The 15802-nt window shown below is 40.4% G+C and overlaps 1 protein-coding gene across 4 annotated transcripts in view; it reads right to left on the bottom strand.

Annotated features, from left to right (window-relative positions):
• Positions 1-206: 206 nt before the first annotated feature.
• The window catches only part of asic1b (acid-sensing (proton-gated) ion channel 1b), a 171450-nt gene continuing 155854 nt past the window's right edge, over positions 207-15802 (bottom strand). For all 4 annotated transcript variants that reach the window (XM_061043334.1, XM_061043333.1, XM_061043331.1 and 1 more), the window contains 7 exons: positions 11371-11521; positions 10163-10219; positions 9499-9652; positions 5121-5212; positions 4693-4772; positions 3469-3570; positions 207-2728 (listed from right to left, as the gene is read on the bottom strand). In XM_061043334.1, the coding sequence (XP_060899317.1) occupies positions 2633-2728; positions 3469-3570; positions 4693-4772; positions 5121-5212; positions 9499-9652; positions 10163-10219; positions 11371-11521 (732 nt within the window). In that variant the 3' untranslated portion in view covers positions 207-2632. The remainder of the gene's footprint in view (positions 2729-3468; positions 3571-4692; positions 4773-5120; positions 5213-9498; positions 9653-10162; positions 10220-11370; positions 11522-15802) is intronic.

Below are 15802 nucleotides of genomic sequence, written 5' to 3'. Positions count from 1 at the left end.
ACTCCCTCTGGTACCTCCTACACACGCCCACCCCACCTGCTTTGCCCCTGGAGCCTTATCAGGATGCAGGGAGCATCTTCTGCAGGATTTCTGTCACCGGGAGGCAAGCAGACAGGCAGGCATCTCTCCTGCATCCTGACCCTCCTCTGCAATCTTCAGAGATGCCGGCTGCCGCTCAGACAAAAACACAAAATGCCAAAAGGAAATGAACAGCATCGTCTTTTATTTTTGATTAATTTGTCTTCTTGGCAGGTACAGACAGAAAGTAATAAAACCATCAGGGGGCAAAATCAGGTTTCAATCATTCAAAACAGGGAGAAAGAAAATCTTCATCAGATGGTGGAGCTGGTTCCCGGCAGCTTTAACACTTGTATATTAATGCAACCGAGGTTTCTCCGTTAAATGATAAATGTTGAATTCACTCTCACAGTAGATTAACAATGATGTTTGGTTCCCTGCAAAAAGTAATCATAAAAAAATGATACAGCTTAAGTAAACTCCTCGTCCTAGAATAACCCTTCTGTGCACGGTGGACTAATGTGCGGCTGACCGAGCCACAAAGACAATTTTGCAGGCAGACCATTTTTAAGAAAGTACAACCGAGCTCTGATATTCAGAGTCACGCATCACTGAGCTGCTTCTCTGATACAAGTGTGGCAGTTGGCAGCACCAGATGTACAGTAGAATACGAGACGAGCCGTCCGTAATGTGCGTCTGCTCGCTGACTGACAATCTTGATGAAACTTGTGCAGGATATTTCTCATCCATCCTTTTGTCAAACAGCAGCAGAAACTGTAATTACATTTCAAGGGAGCTCCAAAACACCAATTTGGTTGCTTTGCGGCGGTTGAACTGCAGCACAACGAATGTTGGGAATAGATAAGTAATTTCTATTTTGAACACCAGGCTCCTCTCCTGCCCCCCGAAGCCCCACTTGCCTAATGCTGATTTAATTCCAAGAAACACACAGAAGATAACATGTTGATTAGAAAAAACAAAGATAAGAAAATGTCTCAGATGAGGGGAGAATACTTAATAAGATATTCTCGGAGCTACGTATGATAGAAATGAGCATTTGCACAGTTTCTGCAGTTGAAAAATACAGTGATTTGAATGTGTTTACCTCTTCAACCAGACACACAGACAAAGGCATCAGAGAGGAAAATCCACTGATTAGAATAAAACCCCAGAAGAATAACAATTTCCAAAATGATATTTACATTTTATTTATGATTTTTGATAACTAAATAGACCAGCCTATTACCTGGAAGAAGGATTATCAGGCAATATTGAGTATGCTTTTATATGAAAAGAAAAAAATAAACCCAAAAACCAGTCGGATCAACACGACATTAATAATATGACAATATATCAAGAAGAATAGTACGTTGTCTTTTACATCACCTCTACATACTGGCGGTATTGTGCTTTGATAAGACGTTTGCAACTAGAACACAGATACAGAAAAAATCGTAACAGCCCCACGAAACTCCCAAAGATTTCAGCAATCAACTCTCTCCTGGAAAAGAAGAAAAACGATTCTCCCGTCACCTCAGCACGTAGTCGAGATAAGAGGGAATGGATGAAGACTCCTCGACTCATCGGGCACATGTGGAATGCATAAAAAAAAAAAAAAGAAGAAGAAAAGAAAAAGAAGAGATGAGAAATGAAAATTAGTGGCAGCTCATCCATTCACACAATCAAAACGCTCCTCTGTTCCTGCTTGGATGTAGGCACCCATGAACACTCACACACACTGCGTAGCTACACTCATACACAGAAATATATGGGATGTATCATCCTCCTTTTTCCTGTATATCATTGAGGCAAACTTGGTCATTATAATATTTATATATTGATATTTAAAAAATAAAATGAAAATCATAAATGATAAATGAAAAAAACATGCACTTGACAAATACGAGCATGCATTTACATGATGAGACCTGAAATCTTCACCAGTACATTTCAAACGGTAGATAACGCACCTCCATCCCATCGAAAAACGTCCCTGCACACCCGACTACACTCATCGCACACATAGATACATTCTTGTACAAACGACACAGACTCCGGCTTGTTGTTTTACAGAGCGCTGCAACAGTTACAGATGTTGCTACAAGTACAGTGGAGTAAGCAGAGAGGATCTTTGTCCTGGGTTGTGTAAAACCAGTTTGTGTTGTGGTTGTTATATAAAGGCATGGGGGGCTCTTCTTCTGATCTGTGGTGAGATAACTGTACATGTTCCCTTGGTTATTTTGATCTTTTATTGTTTCGGTCTTTTTGAAAGAGAGGTCCTTGTTGGCGAGGTTTCTCCTCGAGCATCCTTATCGGCAGTATTCCAGAGAAAAAAAAACACAGAGATAGAAGAGCACTGCTTGAAAAGTTTGCTGGAAAAATGAACAGATATTTTGATATTTTGAAATTTCCTCTCAGCTTTGCCCTGGGTAGAAGTTCTTCTACCGTGTCTATCTTTTTTTTTGATTTGTCTGCTTTACTCTCGTTTCTAAGTAAAAAGTGCCTTTGTTAGACTTTGTATCAGTTCCTCACGCTCCCCTGTGTTGGATAAGTTCTTCTTGTGTTGTTCGCTTTGGTTGCATAACGCGCACTTTGTTGCTTCACCGGCGTCTGCTCAGCAAGTGAAGTCTTCAAAGTTGCCCTGGCCTGGGTGATGAGGTAGCATGTTGCCGGGATATGTCGATGGTGTACGCAGGTTCTCACAAGGAGTCTGGAGAGAGAGAGAGAGAGAGAGAGAGAGAGAGAGAGAGAGAGAGAGAGAGAGAGAGAGAGAGAGAGAGATAGCGAGAGAGACGAGGAGCAGAGAGATAAGGCAGGTCAGATAAAGCAGAGTCAGCAGGAGAGCAGAGGGGGGAGACAGTCATCACACTAGAAATGAAACAGAAAATTTGAGATGGAACTGAAAAATGTGTAGACTCACTCTCAAAAGTATGACAGGAGCAACAAGCTTAGCCAGGAGGCACGAGGAAATAGATTCATAAGAAATACTCTCCAGTTCAAAATAAAATGATGAAAATAATGAAGATGCAAGGAAAGAGAGGACTACCGAGTGAGTCGGGAGGAGATCAGAGGAGGGACACTGCTTTTCCTTTATCTCTGCTGCAACTCAGACTTACAATTAAAGTGAACTGGCTTCATTTACACTGGGAGATAAGTGAGCTGTCACACCTTCTAAAGCTCTAACTCAGGCCCGTCCCTGCTGGTCCTGTCCCCCCAGCTTTTGATTAAATTAGCACCACTCTCCTATTTGTCTCTCTCTCTCAATTTTCTCCTCCACGCATTCCAATCACATTTCGCTCCTTTTGAGTGTCTCACGACTGTCCTCTCCTAGCTTCCTCCATCTTTATCTCTTTACTCTCATGTTTACTCTGCATGTTTACTCTGCATCGCTTTGACAGTGTGTCCCTGTCAAAGCGATGCAGTCAAAGTGCTCAGCAGCAGCATACTGACATGGTGTTTCACATCATCCAGGCTCAGCACAGCTCCCCTGTCGTTGTTGTTGCGGCCTTTGTGTTTCTTCTTCATGCATCGGCACAGCTTGTACTTGATCACCTGAAAAAGGCGAAGACATCCATAACTGACCTTTAGGGATCAAAACTTTCTCTTTCAGTCAGCATATCAATACATTCAAAACATCAGGGTGGTAGCCAAAGTTTAGCTTCTTCTGTGTTTACAGAGTTCAAGCCCACATGCATCGATCAGAGAAAATTAAATCCAAATGAGATGGATTTTATGCATGTATATATTTTTTTCTTAATCGATCCTGCACATGAACTGTATATTTTCATTCACACACTCACTTTACACTTTCATCAAGAACTAAACTCTTCACACATATACTCCAAAATACGCCCCTGAAAATATTCCTGAGTTGCTTATTCACATCTACCACTCACAGCGTAAAGTTTTCCCTTTCAGACGAGAGAAGGGCAAGGTTTTAAGAAAAAAAAAGATACTGGAAATCCAAGATGGTGGACGAAACACGTCCTAGATCAATGCCTAGTGTAATTGGATGTATCCACAGTATCAACTTAAGAGCAGAGAAGATCATACTGACGAGCAGAAAAAGGATGAAGCTGCGCTATTACGTTCAAAAAGATTGCACAACGGTTTTTGCCCCACCTGCTTGTTTGCAGCAAATATTCCTGAATATTTCTATCAGCGTTCATACATTGACTGACTTCATGTGGAAACTTTATTCGGTGGCTGGCAGGAAAAAGTCTGGGTAAAGTCGAAGCAAGAAATGTATATCTGCTTCTACACATGCAGCTCACACCAACAATTTGTGATATTGTCATGAGTTCTGCCCGTTTGTAAAAAGAAAAGAAAAAAAAAAAGACAATCATCATTCTGCAATGCTTAAAGAAGTGAAGGTATGAGGGGAAGTACACAACACATTGCTGCTCTAATGAGAACAGACACTTCCAGCTTAATCTAAAATATAATACATCCAAAATTTAAATGTATTCAGCATCAATGCTGCCTAAATGTGTGCGTGTGTCTATGGGTGTCACATGGAGATGGACACCATAACCCGGGTTGTGAGGGACACAGCATTCATCATGCTTGCTCAAACTTGCCCTTGAGCACTGTAATAGTACACATTTTCATGAACAATAAAACTCAAAGAGATGTTCCAAATGATTGGAGAAGTATTAAGAAGAAGAATTTTACCTCATATAGATAGTCAAAGAGTTCGAGAATTGTGAGGATGCTGGCTCCGATAAAAAGTCCCATCTGACCTCCAATATCACCTGGGAAAATACAAAAGAAAGCACGAATTGAATCCTCAATTCAAAACAGAGTGCAAAGTCACTCCAGTACATTTATATGAACAAGAGATAAGCTCCACAGCATACTTTAAAGAAAAATGAAACTGTGAAAGGTGGAAAATGTGACATAAAACACCGACTACAAAGCAAAGATAGAGTGGAAAAAGTCACAATAGATTAAAGAGACAATTGTGTGTCTTCTGGACCTGAACACCTATTGTAAAAATGCAGACACTTGTGTTACTGTCAGTGTGGATGAAAAAGCATCTGTCATGTTGAATAGAACATATCATACTTTCCCATGCAAACACTTGACAGCCATTTCCTTACCCAGAAGGCCTGCCAACTCGTAGGCTTTCTTTTGTTCGATTGTTTCGTAGTTCAGCGCTTCAAAGAAGATATCCAGAACCAAAATGTTATCACTGTAAACAGAGAGACAGCAGCACAGAGTCTTAAGTCACATATTCTAATGTCTCAAGTTTATATTATTACACTCTTTTTTTTTTTTTTTATCAGGGTGTCCTCAGGCGGACGAGATGACTGGGGAGTCTGCCACTTCCTGCAGATACGGAGAAGATGTATAAAGTTGAGCACATAACTTGTTGAAGGTAATTTCCCCCGAGGTGCATCTGGTCATTTAGGAAAAACAAGGGAAATGATGACATCTGTTTGATTTTCTACGATGTTCACGTTAAGAAACGTCTGACTACAGCAGAAAATAAATGAAAGGGGATTAGTTTAAAGGCCCAGGGAAAGGCAGACTATTATTTTGATTCCTGAATATCCTCTCTGTGGGCCGATCAGATTACAACCTCCCCAGCTGGAGTTGAGATCAAAACCGACTTTGTAGTTTCCCTTTTTGTACTTGATGCCCTGTTTTATTATTTAAATGAAAGTCAAGACGAGTGATGATCCGTCAGTCCTAAAGAGAAACCTTGCAGAGCAGAGGGCTGATCTGAGACAACCAAACGCAAATCATAGCTGATAATGTAGAGATGGAGAAGCACTGACACAAAATGAACCACATCTGCTTACTCCATGTTAAGTGTGGGGGATGTATTTTCCAACCCCGTGCAGTCTGGCTGTACAAACTTCATTAAAAAAACACATGAAACATCCCTGGTAAACAGCATGAAAAACACTCATCACGGGCTTATATCCTCGTCTGCTAAGAAATTATCTCTGGAAGCAGTTTCCAACCTTCAAACGTACACCCACAGGCCTGTCGGAGGAGCTCTATGCAAACCTCTTTTCACAGAGAATATTTTGGCTAATCACAGCAGGGAAAGCACAGGTGGAAGAACAAACATTAACGATGGCTCTCTTCCAGTAAGTGTCCAAGGTTCTTCCAGTGAGACAAAATCTACAAAACAAGGACAGCTGGCTCAGCCTAATAGAACCCCCCCCCCCCTTTACGCTCATTACATCTGTGTGTTTCCTGCTTTGAAAAGTCAAAGCACAACAAGTTACCAATGTGTTGGTTTCATTTTACCCTTAAACTGAAGGCTTTTTGACAACTTTAATTGCATCAAGCAATTGCTGCTTTGTATGGGAAGCTTAATGACTCAACTATCTATTGTTAGACTAACAGTTTAAACCGTTTACGTGTGCTTTTAGCTATTTTAACTATTTTTTAACTCTTAGGCGTCTATATCAACCAGGTATTAGTCAATTATTTTGTTTTCTAACATGTGCAGCTAACTATCTTAATGGTTTTATTGTACATTTAGCCAAATAATGAAACTGGTTAGTTAGCTAAATGTTCTCTAATGTCTAGTGTTCCTTATGCAAAGTATTTCAAGTGTTTATCCTCTACTTAAGCTAAGTAGTTGACATTTATTGTCAACAAATTAGCTTAACTTAACATAGCTAACTTTAGCAATAGTGGTTTCTGTTCCAGCTGTGTCAGGGTGCTACAACCCGTCTAGCTAGCAAACGTACTTTATCCTACATTTTTCTGTTAATCTTTCACTTGAATCTAAATGTCAGCATTGTATTTCTAATGTTTAGCTGACTACTTTAACTATTCCTTACACTATCTATCTATCTATCTATCTATCTATCTATCTTATCTATCTATCTATCTATCTATCTATCTTATCTATCTATCTATCTTATCTATCTATCTATCTATCTATCTTATCTATCTATCTATCTATCTATCTATCTATCTATCTATCTATCTATCTTATCTATCTATCTATCTTATCTATCTATCTATCTATCTTATCTATCTATCTATCTTATCTATCTATCTATCTATCTTATCTATCTATCTATCTATCTATCTATCTATCTATCTATCTATCTTATCTATTTTATCTATCTATGTATCTATCTATCTATCATCTATCTATCTATCTATCTATCTATCTATCTATCTATCATCTATCTATCTATCATCTATCTATCTATCTATCTATCTATCTATCATCTATCTATCTATCTATCTATCTATCTATCTATCTATCTATCTATCTATCTATCTATCTATCTATCATCTATCTATCTATCTATCTAGTGTAAGTGAAATTGTTGGCTGACCTCCTGATTTGTACACACACCTGTACTGCATCCCCCTGCAGCTTGAATCAGTGAGTAACCTGCATCAAATCTGAACAGAGCTGCTGACAAACAGCCCACGTGTCTGTGTGTCTCTCGGTAGAAAGAGAGACAAACACTCCACTGTGACAGACTTCAGTTTCACACCACTGAGCACCGTTCAGCCCAGATACTAGAACACTCCCAGCTAATGTTTGTCAGATTGACTTTGGGATATGGCCAGTCACAAAAAGGAACAGGATGGACTCGAATCCGTCCACAGGGGATCCAGAAACTCTGAAGGGAGTAGGGAAAGGTCTTTTTCAGCACTCTGACTACATATGGTGTAATTATCTTGTCCTCAACGGCTCCGTCGGGAATGACAGATAAAAGATTCAACTGTTATTGCACCCTCTCATCCTGTCCTTGAACTACTTTTGATCTTTTCATTAGTTTTGGGAAAGAAAACACTTAATACTCTGTGATTATTAAGTTAATCTCTAACTGGTAGCTCCTTATTCTACTTCTTCGACTAAATGAAAACAAGAGTGAAGAAGTTGCAGACGTTATAGGAAAGTTAGGCGAGTTGCTTGAAGGGAAATTAACCTCAAAAAACTTAACACTAACTCTCTTATACAGAAAAGTTGTAGTTAGACTTCTTATTCCCAAAGGAAATCAACAAAACATCCACGATGTAACCTTGTATCAAGAGATTTCCAACACAGCTTTCATGCTGTGTATTTTCTACTGTTGTGACCCCCTTAAAACATCTGTACACATCAGGTTTAAATTAAGTGACTCACTACACACCACAACCATCAAGTACATTTGAGACCTGTGAGCATTGTATGACACTACAGAGGAGGATTAGCCCCACGATACAAAAAGGTGATTTATAAAAACTGAGTTCATGAGTTATCGCCCCCGGCACTAGAAAAGGTGATCCGTAACACATCATGTCGCCCTCCCCTCAAAAATGTGGCTTCCCTCTTACACTCGGGACGTTTGACCTTCACAATGCAGAATGATTTGTGTGCAAGGTTTGGCATTTAGAAAACAGTTTTGTACTTTTACCTGCAGAACGAAGGATGAGCTCTTTATATTCTCCTTATAGTGACGTGACTATGAGGTAGGATTTTGTAACATGTCAACTCCTTTGAAAACCTGTTGCTGTACAATAGGCAACAGTTACAAGAGTGAAGTGAAAACAGGAAATCTAAAAGTCCCTCACGGTAAGTATGGACTTTTTAAGGGAAGTTTGAGACATCTAGTCTCCAGGAGTAAATGTTTGAATTATACATTTTTGCACATTCAAATGCACAAATCATTTTTGAAATGATGTCTGGAGGAGATCTTGAATCAGAACTTGTGACAGAAAGAATCAAATCAGCGTTTTTCCTTTCAACGGCTTTACAAGTGGAAGCTATTATAGTACCTTGGTACTCCAAATTGAAAGTTTTTACAGCTTTAAATTCCACTGAAGGTCTGAACCATGAGCTTGAGATCAAACTTTTACTCTGAAATAAATAAATAAACACAATGTGGTAGTTTCACAAGGGCACTTCCTTTATATGAACGGTATTTGTGTTGTACCAAATCCATTTGGTTTAATGTAGACACACACATCCATATAAAAAAGGAGAAAACTACTCTTTTCAATTTCAAGAAATGTGATCTGTCCTCACAGAGTTTTTTATTTTTTACTATTCAAAGAGGAGTTAAAGGCTCGAACTGTGGATATCAGTGCAAGTTTAACTCTTATTTTGTATTCAGCTTCTTATGTTAGATGAATATGTGCATTTATATATAATGTCTAAAGACATTTTGAACAAGGTTTTATATAATTCTGTTATAGTGATTTTGCCTATGTGCTTTTTTTCAGTACATTTTTTCAGTACATTTTTCAGTACAAGATGGTTCCCTTCACTTTCCATCAGAGTCATTTTATTGTGTGCAAAATGCAGAAATATGGAAGTGGTTTCCATTTTTTATACATCCCCCTGAATTTTTTTTGACTAAAATCAATATTTCATTACAAGATAATCTTTTGTTGCATTGTAAGTGTTGCAGCATATTTTTTCATTGATTTTAGCAGCTTAACAGCTACCAGATCCAGATTGTTTACACCAAGAATATAATGTAAATTTGACTCATGAAAGGGACTTACGAGATGTACTGCTCCGTCTTGTTGAACTTCTTGGCGAGGTACTTAGCTGAGGCTTTGCTCGGTATCTTGACAAAGGACATCTCTTTACCATAGCGCGTCATGTTGCACGGCGTCTCGCACACACAGTAGTCGTTGTCCCTCTCGACCAGAAAGTCTGTAAATGAAAGAGAAAGACAGATTGAAAGACACAGAGGTAGATAGATGTATCACCTGCCCTGCATGACAAACAAAATGCCAGCAGATTGAAAAGCGTCAAAGAAAACTTGTGGAAAGACGCCGTGGGGAGAAACCCCAGAGACCCTTATGAGAAATACAAAAGCTATAAGACGCACACAGACAGAGTCAGACGGACAGCTGCAGCCAGAGGCCGACATGTGATTCATGTGGTGTCATGAAAGAAAGAAAGATTGCAAGTCAGTAAGAAAACAAACAGACATGAAAGGCCTGAAAGGTATCAGTTGATAGAGAGACAGGAGAGTGTGAAATAGAGAGCCACAGTGGCAGGCCTGAGCTCTTACTATTTGAGAATGGCTACCATGAGGCTGAAGAAACACTATTATCTGTTATCAGCTGGGATGAGGGGCTCTGAACAGTGGGACATACACATTGGCCAGTGTCTATACACACAAACTATCACACACTGCATGCTGGGTTATCTTCTTACCTAAGGCAGGATCCGCACACTCCTTGTATTGCTCTGGGGTGCAGTATGGAGCATCTCCTAAGGATAGAGAAGAAAAACAATGTTCTCAGTCTGAACAAAAAACTGCAGAAAAAGAAGACGAACAAAAGGGTGACGTGATGCAGGGTTTTTATTTTTTTTGTCTTTCACTGCCATTACCGTCCTTATTGTGACTGAGCTTTCCGCACATATTTGCTCATATCTCGTTGAATGATTTCATTAACTTTTCCTTTTTTAGCTTCTGTCAAATTTTTCTCCTTCACCCTCTCCATCTTCCTCGCTTGACAGTTGAGCCACCCCCCCCCCCCCCCTCTGGACAATACATGCAGAAAAAAAAACAACGTTTATTATTTCCCAGCTGCAGTCATTCACTGCGTTTTGGTTCATCCTCTTACAGAAAAAAAATCCCTCTAATGACAGGGAGATAGGAGAGATGAATGGGCAGAGGATTTTAACAAGGGAGTTGTCTGACTCGCATTAATCAACTGCACAATCGCTGGGAGATAGCGGCTAATCCTGGCTGTCTGGCTCTCTGTATGCAAACACGGATCTGAAAGTGACCCTGATTGAGGAGAGAGACATTTACAATCATCGGACAGGTAGGAGCAGGTTAACAGAGGCCAAATCCAAACGCTTCTCCCCCGTGCCAAACTTTTTCAATTTGCCGTCCGAGATGCCACACAGTGATTAAATGTAGGAGGTAAGACAGCGCACGCCAGCTGTAATCACTGCACAAACACACAGTGAAAATAGTTGAGTTGTCCGATTCACTGGAGCGAGGAAGTATCTGATCCTCTGCAGATGCTGGCGAAAAACAGTAAAGAATAGTAATTTTCACAACAAGTCCAAATGCAAGCACTTTAAACGTGACAACAGTTCCAATTTCTTCTTCTGTACGTCTTTTTTTAAAAATTTTTTTTATTTTTGGGCTTTTTGTGCCTTTAAGGGGGAGATAGAACAGTGGGTAGAGTCGAAAATCAGGGAGAGAGAGAGAGTAGGGAATGACATGCTGGAAAGGAGCCACAGACTGGATTCAAACCTGGGCTGCCCGCTTGGAAGACTATAGCCTCCATAAATAGGGCGTATGCACTAACCACTGCGCCACCAACGTCCCAGTACATCTTCTTTCTTTTCTTTTTAACAGAAATTTGTATTTCTATCCTGGTTTGAGATGCCCCTCTGGTTCCTACCAGGCATGTGGACCATCCTGCAGTTGCAGTTCTCCACCAGGTATCGTGTCTCACAGTCGATCCGGCAGGCTGTGATGCTGTAAGTGTTGAAGAAGTCTGAGTCCATCGGCGTGGCCTTGCAGTCCCCCCACGGTGGAGGCAAGTACGTCAGCTGAGAGAGAGAGAGAGAGAGAGAGAGAAGTGACAATGCAGAACCACTTAAGCTTTAGAGCCTGCTGTCTACTGAAAACCCTCTCTGGTGCCCTGTTAATCCGCTCATTTGACCTTGTACTCTCTGTCAATATGATGATAAACTAGTTACTCTGTTGAATTTGGCACAGAAAATGAATCTTCCTTCCTGAATGCATCTGCATAGTGGTGCCTGATGCATCTCTCCTATGCTTCTCCTGTTCCTATTCTCCCTGTCTGCCTTTCATTGTATTGCCCCTCATGCAGGAGCTGAATAGTATCAGCACAGTACAGATGTTGATGTTGTAATTTGTGCTCTAAACAGCTCTGCTGCAGCACAAAAGTGTGGAACCATGTTCCTTGTATTGACAATGTACATTTTCTAGCAATAAAGTATAAAAGTAGAGATGTGGACATCGCTGCAGCCACATGAAAGACTCAGAGAAAGCTTCTTCCCTCAGGCCATCAGGTCACAACTCAGTCTTTCACACTGTGCTCTGTGAATCCTTTGCACTGCACTCAAGCGTGTATTTAATTCTATTGAAAAGTTACAACTGTGACTAAGTGTATGTGCATTCTTTATTGGTTTGTAATCCCACTTATTCTCACTTTACTATCATCCAACTTGCTTGAGCAAGTTCTTCTGTGAATTTTCTCACACTCACCAAATATGAAAACTCTTAGTGGTCCCTTTGCTCATGCATTGATGATAGATGCAGCTAGCTGTGAGAACTAATGTGAATTGCAGGACACACTGACTATTAACAAAAATAGCAAAGCCTCTCATGTATAAAAAACCAACACATTTACACTTCATGTTACTATTTATGTGATTCAAATGTATTGCACAAATCTCTTAAAGCCCCTGTGAGGAGTAATCAGCTGGTTATGAAACACACTGACTTTTAAAGAGATGCCTCTTTGTGAGCTACATAAGCAAACCATCAGCAACAAGACTATTTATATAATGTTATGATTCATGCCTAACATCTGAGTAAGGGTTACTCATAGTAACTGGTACAAGAAAGCAGTATGAGACATGTACGGGACAAAATCAACAAAGAGATGAGCTGTCCTGCTTTGTCCACAAGGGGGCGCCAAGATCAGTAAAATAAAAAGTTCATCATAGGAGCTTTAAGTTTGTCTTAACTGCACACTGTATTTCAGGCATGTAACCAAAATCCCACTGCATGACAATAGACCTAAAAGTTATTTCCTATTCGGGCATATTCTTGTGGCACAAAATTGCTTGACCATAAGAGAGACAACAACACTAGGCACCACTAGTTCCTGGCCTCTATAATTACAGCCTCTATAGAACATAAAAATGTAAAAACATATATCCCTTCAACTCCGAAACAAGCCGTAATTGATTCTTGTTTCAACCTAGGGTTAAACCACACTGCACCTTGTGGTAAAAGTAGACCTAAATCGCTCCAGGAGAGTGCGTATTTGCATTTCATATTAACATATCAGCTGTGTCCATTTACATTTTAGCTGCCTTAAGAAAAAAAAGGGTCCCAATTTGTTGTATTAAATGAGGTGGGAAGCTATAAAGCAGCCCGTGTGTTTCCGTCTCATCAGTCCAAACAGTGCATCACTGAGTGCTCACACAGCAATAAATTAAAGGTCCCAGTTATGATTTAGGGACCTGCACTTTAGGATCTGTGCCGGAGTGCAAGATGCAGCCACGTGTGTCGTGCCACGCACTGGATTTGGTTACTAATAACCCGAGGTGTTCAACATGCACATACAGTATTGAGACACATACAGCACACAGGAGCCTAATCTGGAGGCTGTGATGATTCCCCTGCTTATTTTCACATCAAGGATGTTTCCACAAAGTCAAACAAAACATAAAAACTATCAGAGCTTGGTAAAATATGAAAATCAATAATAGGTGCTTGTATGTCTTCTCACCTCCTCAATTGGGCTTGACCTTTTGGAGGAGCTGTATGAATAGGAAATGGCTCTGTTACGCTCAGAGTTCTTCTATTGGATTTCTCTTCTTCATTTTCAAAAGCTCCACTCAGCCATCCTGATCCACCTTGTGGCAACATTACTTCCCATTGGTTTAACTTGTGCTTAAGCTTTAATTCTGCAAATGTGGAGGGAAGTAGGTCTGGCATGAAAGATTTCAGGACACGCTAGCTGTGCTGTTAGCTGTGCTGTTAGCTGTTTAACGACCATGAAGAAGAAAACAAGTCATGTTAAGTTGGTGGACTTATTTCCCCCTTTTCATTGACAAACGAAAAGGCGAGTCAGCAAGATTCTGACGTCAGAAGAGATGGAACATTTTTAAAGTTGTTGCTTTTCATGTTAAGTAGGAGGAAATTGCAGATTTTTTCTTTTGTAGGATCTCAGTGAGTGACAGTTTGGCCGGCTGAAAGGAGTCCGAACAGTTTTACACTGCAGGACTGATGAAGAAAGGAACTGAATGAATTTGAGCAAACTGCATTAGATTAATGAGGAGTGAGCCTGCCAGCCATAGAAATAATAAACAAACACAGACAGACAGACAGAGCAGTAGCCAGAGATGGGGAGGAGACAGTATCAAAGAGAGTGGAACTGTATTGGATGAATTGAAATGTATGCAGGGGAAGAAAAAGAAAGAGAGCGCTGGGGAGAAATAGAGGAAAACAAAGAGGGACAGTTTCCTGCAGACGCGACATTTGCAGCATGCAAAGTCTCGCTGCAGCCCGCCGACACTGGATCACACTCAGTAGTAGGGTGGACGTGGAAGGACTGAGATCACTCCAAAATCCATCCCCTTCTCTCCTCCATTCATTATGCATGCTTCTGTAGCATATTAGGGGCAAGAGTGTGTGATTTGTCTGGCTGTACGCTCCCTATCACACATGCACAATTATTCAGAGCAAAGTGGAATAACCTAGCTCATTTAACTGAGCATGAAAGACTTCTACAAGCTGAGAAAGTTTGTGTTTATATATTACTGTTTAGGCTCTGAGTGTGTGACAATGAGAGCTGCACAAAGACTCAAGCTGGGATTGTTATAAATGAGGTACTTGCCCTAACACTGACGGCTCGGTCATTTATTACCAGCTTCTTTAACCTCAGTGACTTTAAGGAAGAATAAGAACTAACTGTCCTTTACGACTTTGACGTCATTTATGGGTCTGACTTCCTGCCTTGCCTTCTATGTGAAAAACAGGATTGATTCCCAGCTAACACTGTGTCTTTAACCTTTTTTTGTGTGAAAGCAAAAAAAATAAAATAATTTGTACCTTCAAAACACAGCAAAGTGCTGAGAGCGCAGAGCCTACCATGTGGGACGCCTCGTTTCAACTCCCAACAGAGCCTTGAACGAGGCCAGTTACAAATAAAAAACTCTCCTGCATGGCTTAATCACAGAGGACCATGCTCAGTGATCATAGAGAATACCAGGAAAACATTTGCTGTTTACTTTAATGAAAATACTAATAAAACAATACTCCTCAACTAATACAAATCCTACTTTTTAAAAATAAATATATATATTTTTTGCAGGAATCTTTGCCTTTATTGGATAGGGCAGCTCTAGAGAGATAAGGAGTGAACCTGCGGCCACGACTTAAGCCTCCATAAATGGGATGCGCAACATAACTGCCAGGTTATCTGGTGCCCCAAGTCCTGCTTTGAAAATGAGTTCTTCTATTAGTAATATTAACTCCATGCACTTGGGGTTGGAGCCAATCCTAGCCGTCACTGGGCAAGGGGCAGGTTAATACCTGGCAAGGTCGCCAGTCAATCACAGGGAGGTTAAACTATGTGTATAAGAAAAATCCTTTTAAGGTCATAGAGGAATACATCAACATATAATGGCACTACTTCCACTGTTAAAGGACCATGCGGCATGTGTGTGTGTGTGTGTGTGTGTGTGTGTGTGTGTGTGTGTGTGTGTGTGTGTGTGTGAAGGAAAAGGCTTAAATCTGTGTGGAAAAGAAAGTTAGGAGGCAGTCATTAGTAGTTTCAGATGTAGCCACCCTTTTTAGATTTCGGGGAGTTATTAGATTCAATATTCATGGGAAAATATCACTAAGTGCAGCTTTAAATACATCCCAATTGTGTCTCATGTGGTTTTACACTGGTAAACCAACAGAGATGGTCTCTAATAAGCGGTCCAACTGAACAGCTGGTGCTCACTGTTTGAATTTCAAATGATTGAGATTCTGACTGGCCGGTTTCAGTTAAGCTCTCAGTTTGGTGGGAGTGGTGGGTTCAGGGCAGAGGCATCAGGATGCAGCAGAAAGATCCTCCAGATGGT

This window comes from Labrus mixtus, chromosome 7 (assembly GCF_963584025.1).
Source record: "Labrus mixtus chromosome 7, fLabMix1.1, whole genome shotgun sequence".
In the NCBI taxonomy this organism is placed as follows: domain Eukaryota; kingdom Metazoa; phylum Chordata; class Actinopteri; order Labriformes; family Labridae; genus Labrus; species Labrus mixtus.
This window is presented reverse-complemented; position numbering and strand designations above follow the sequence as displayed.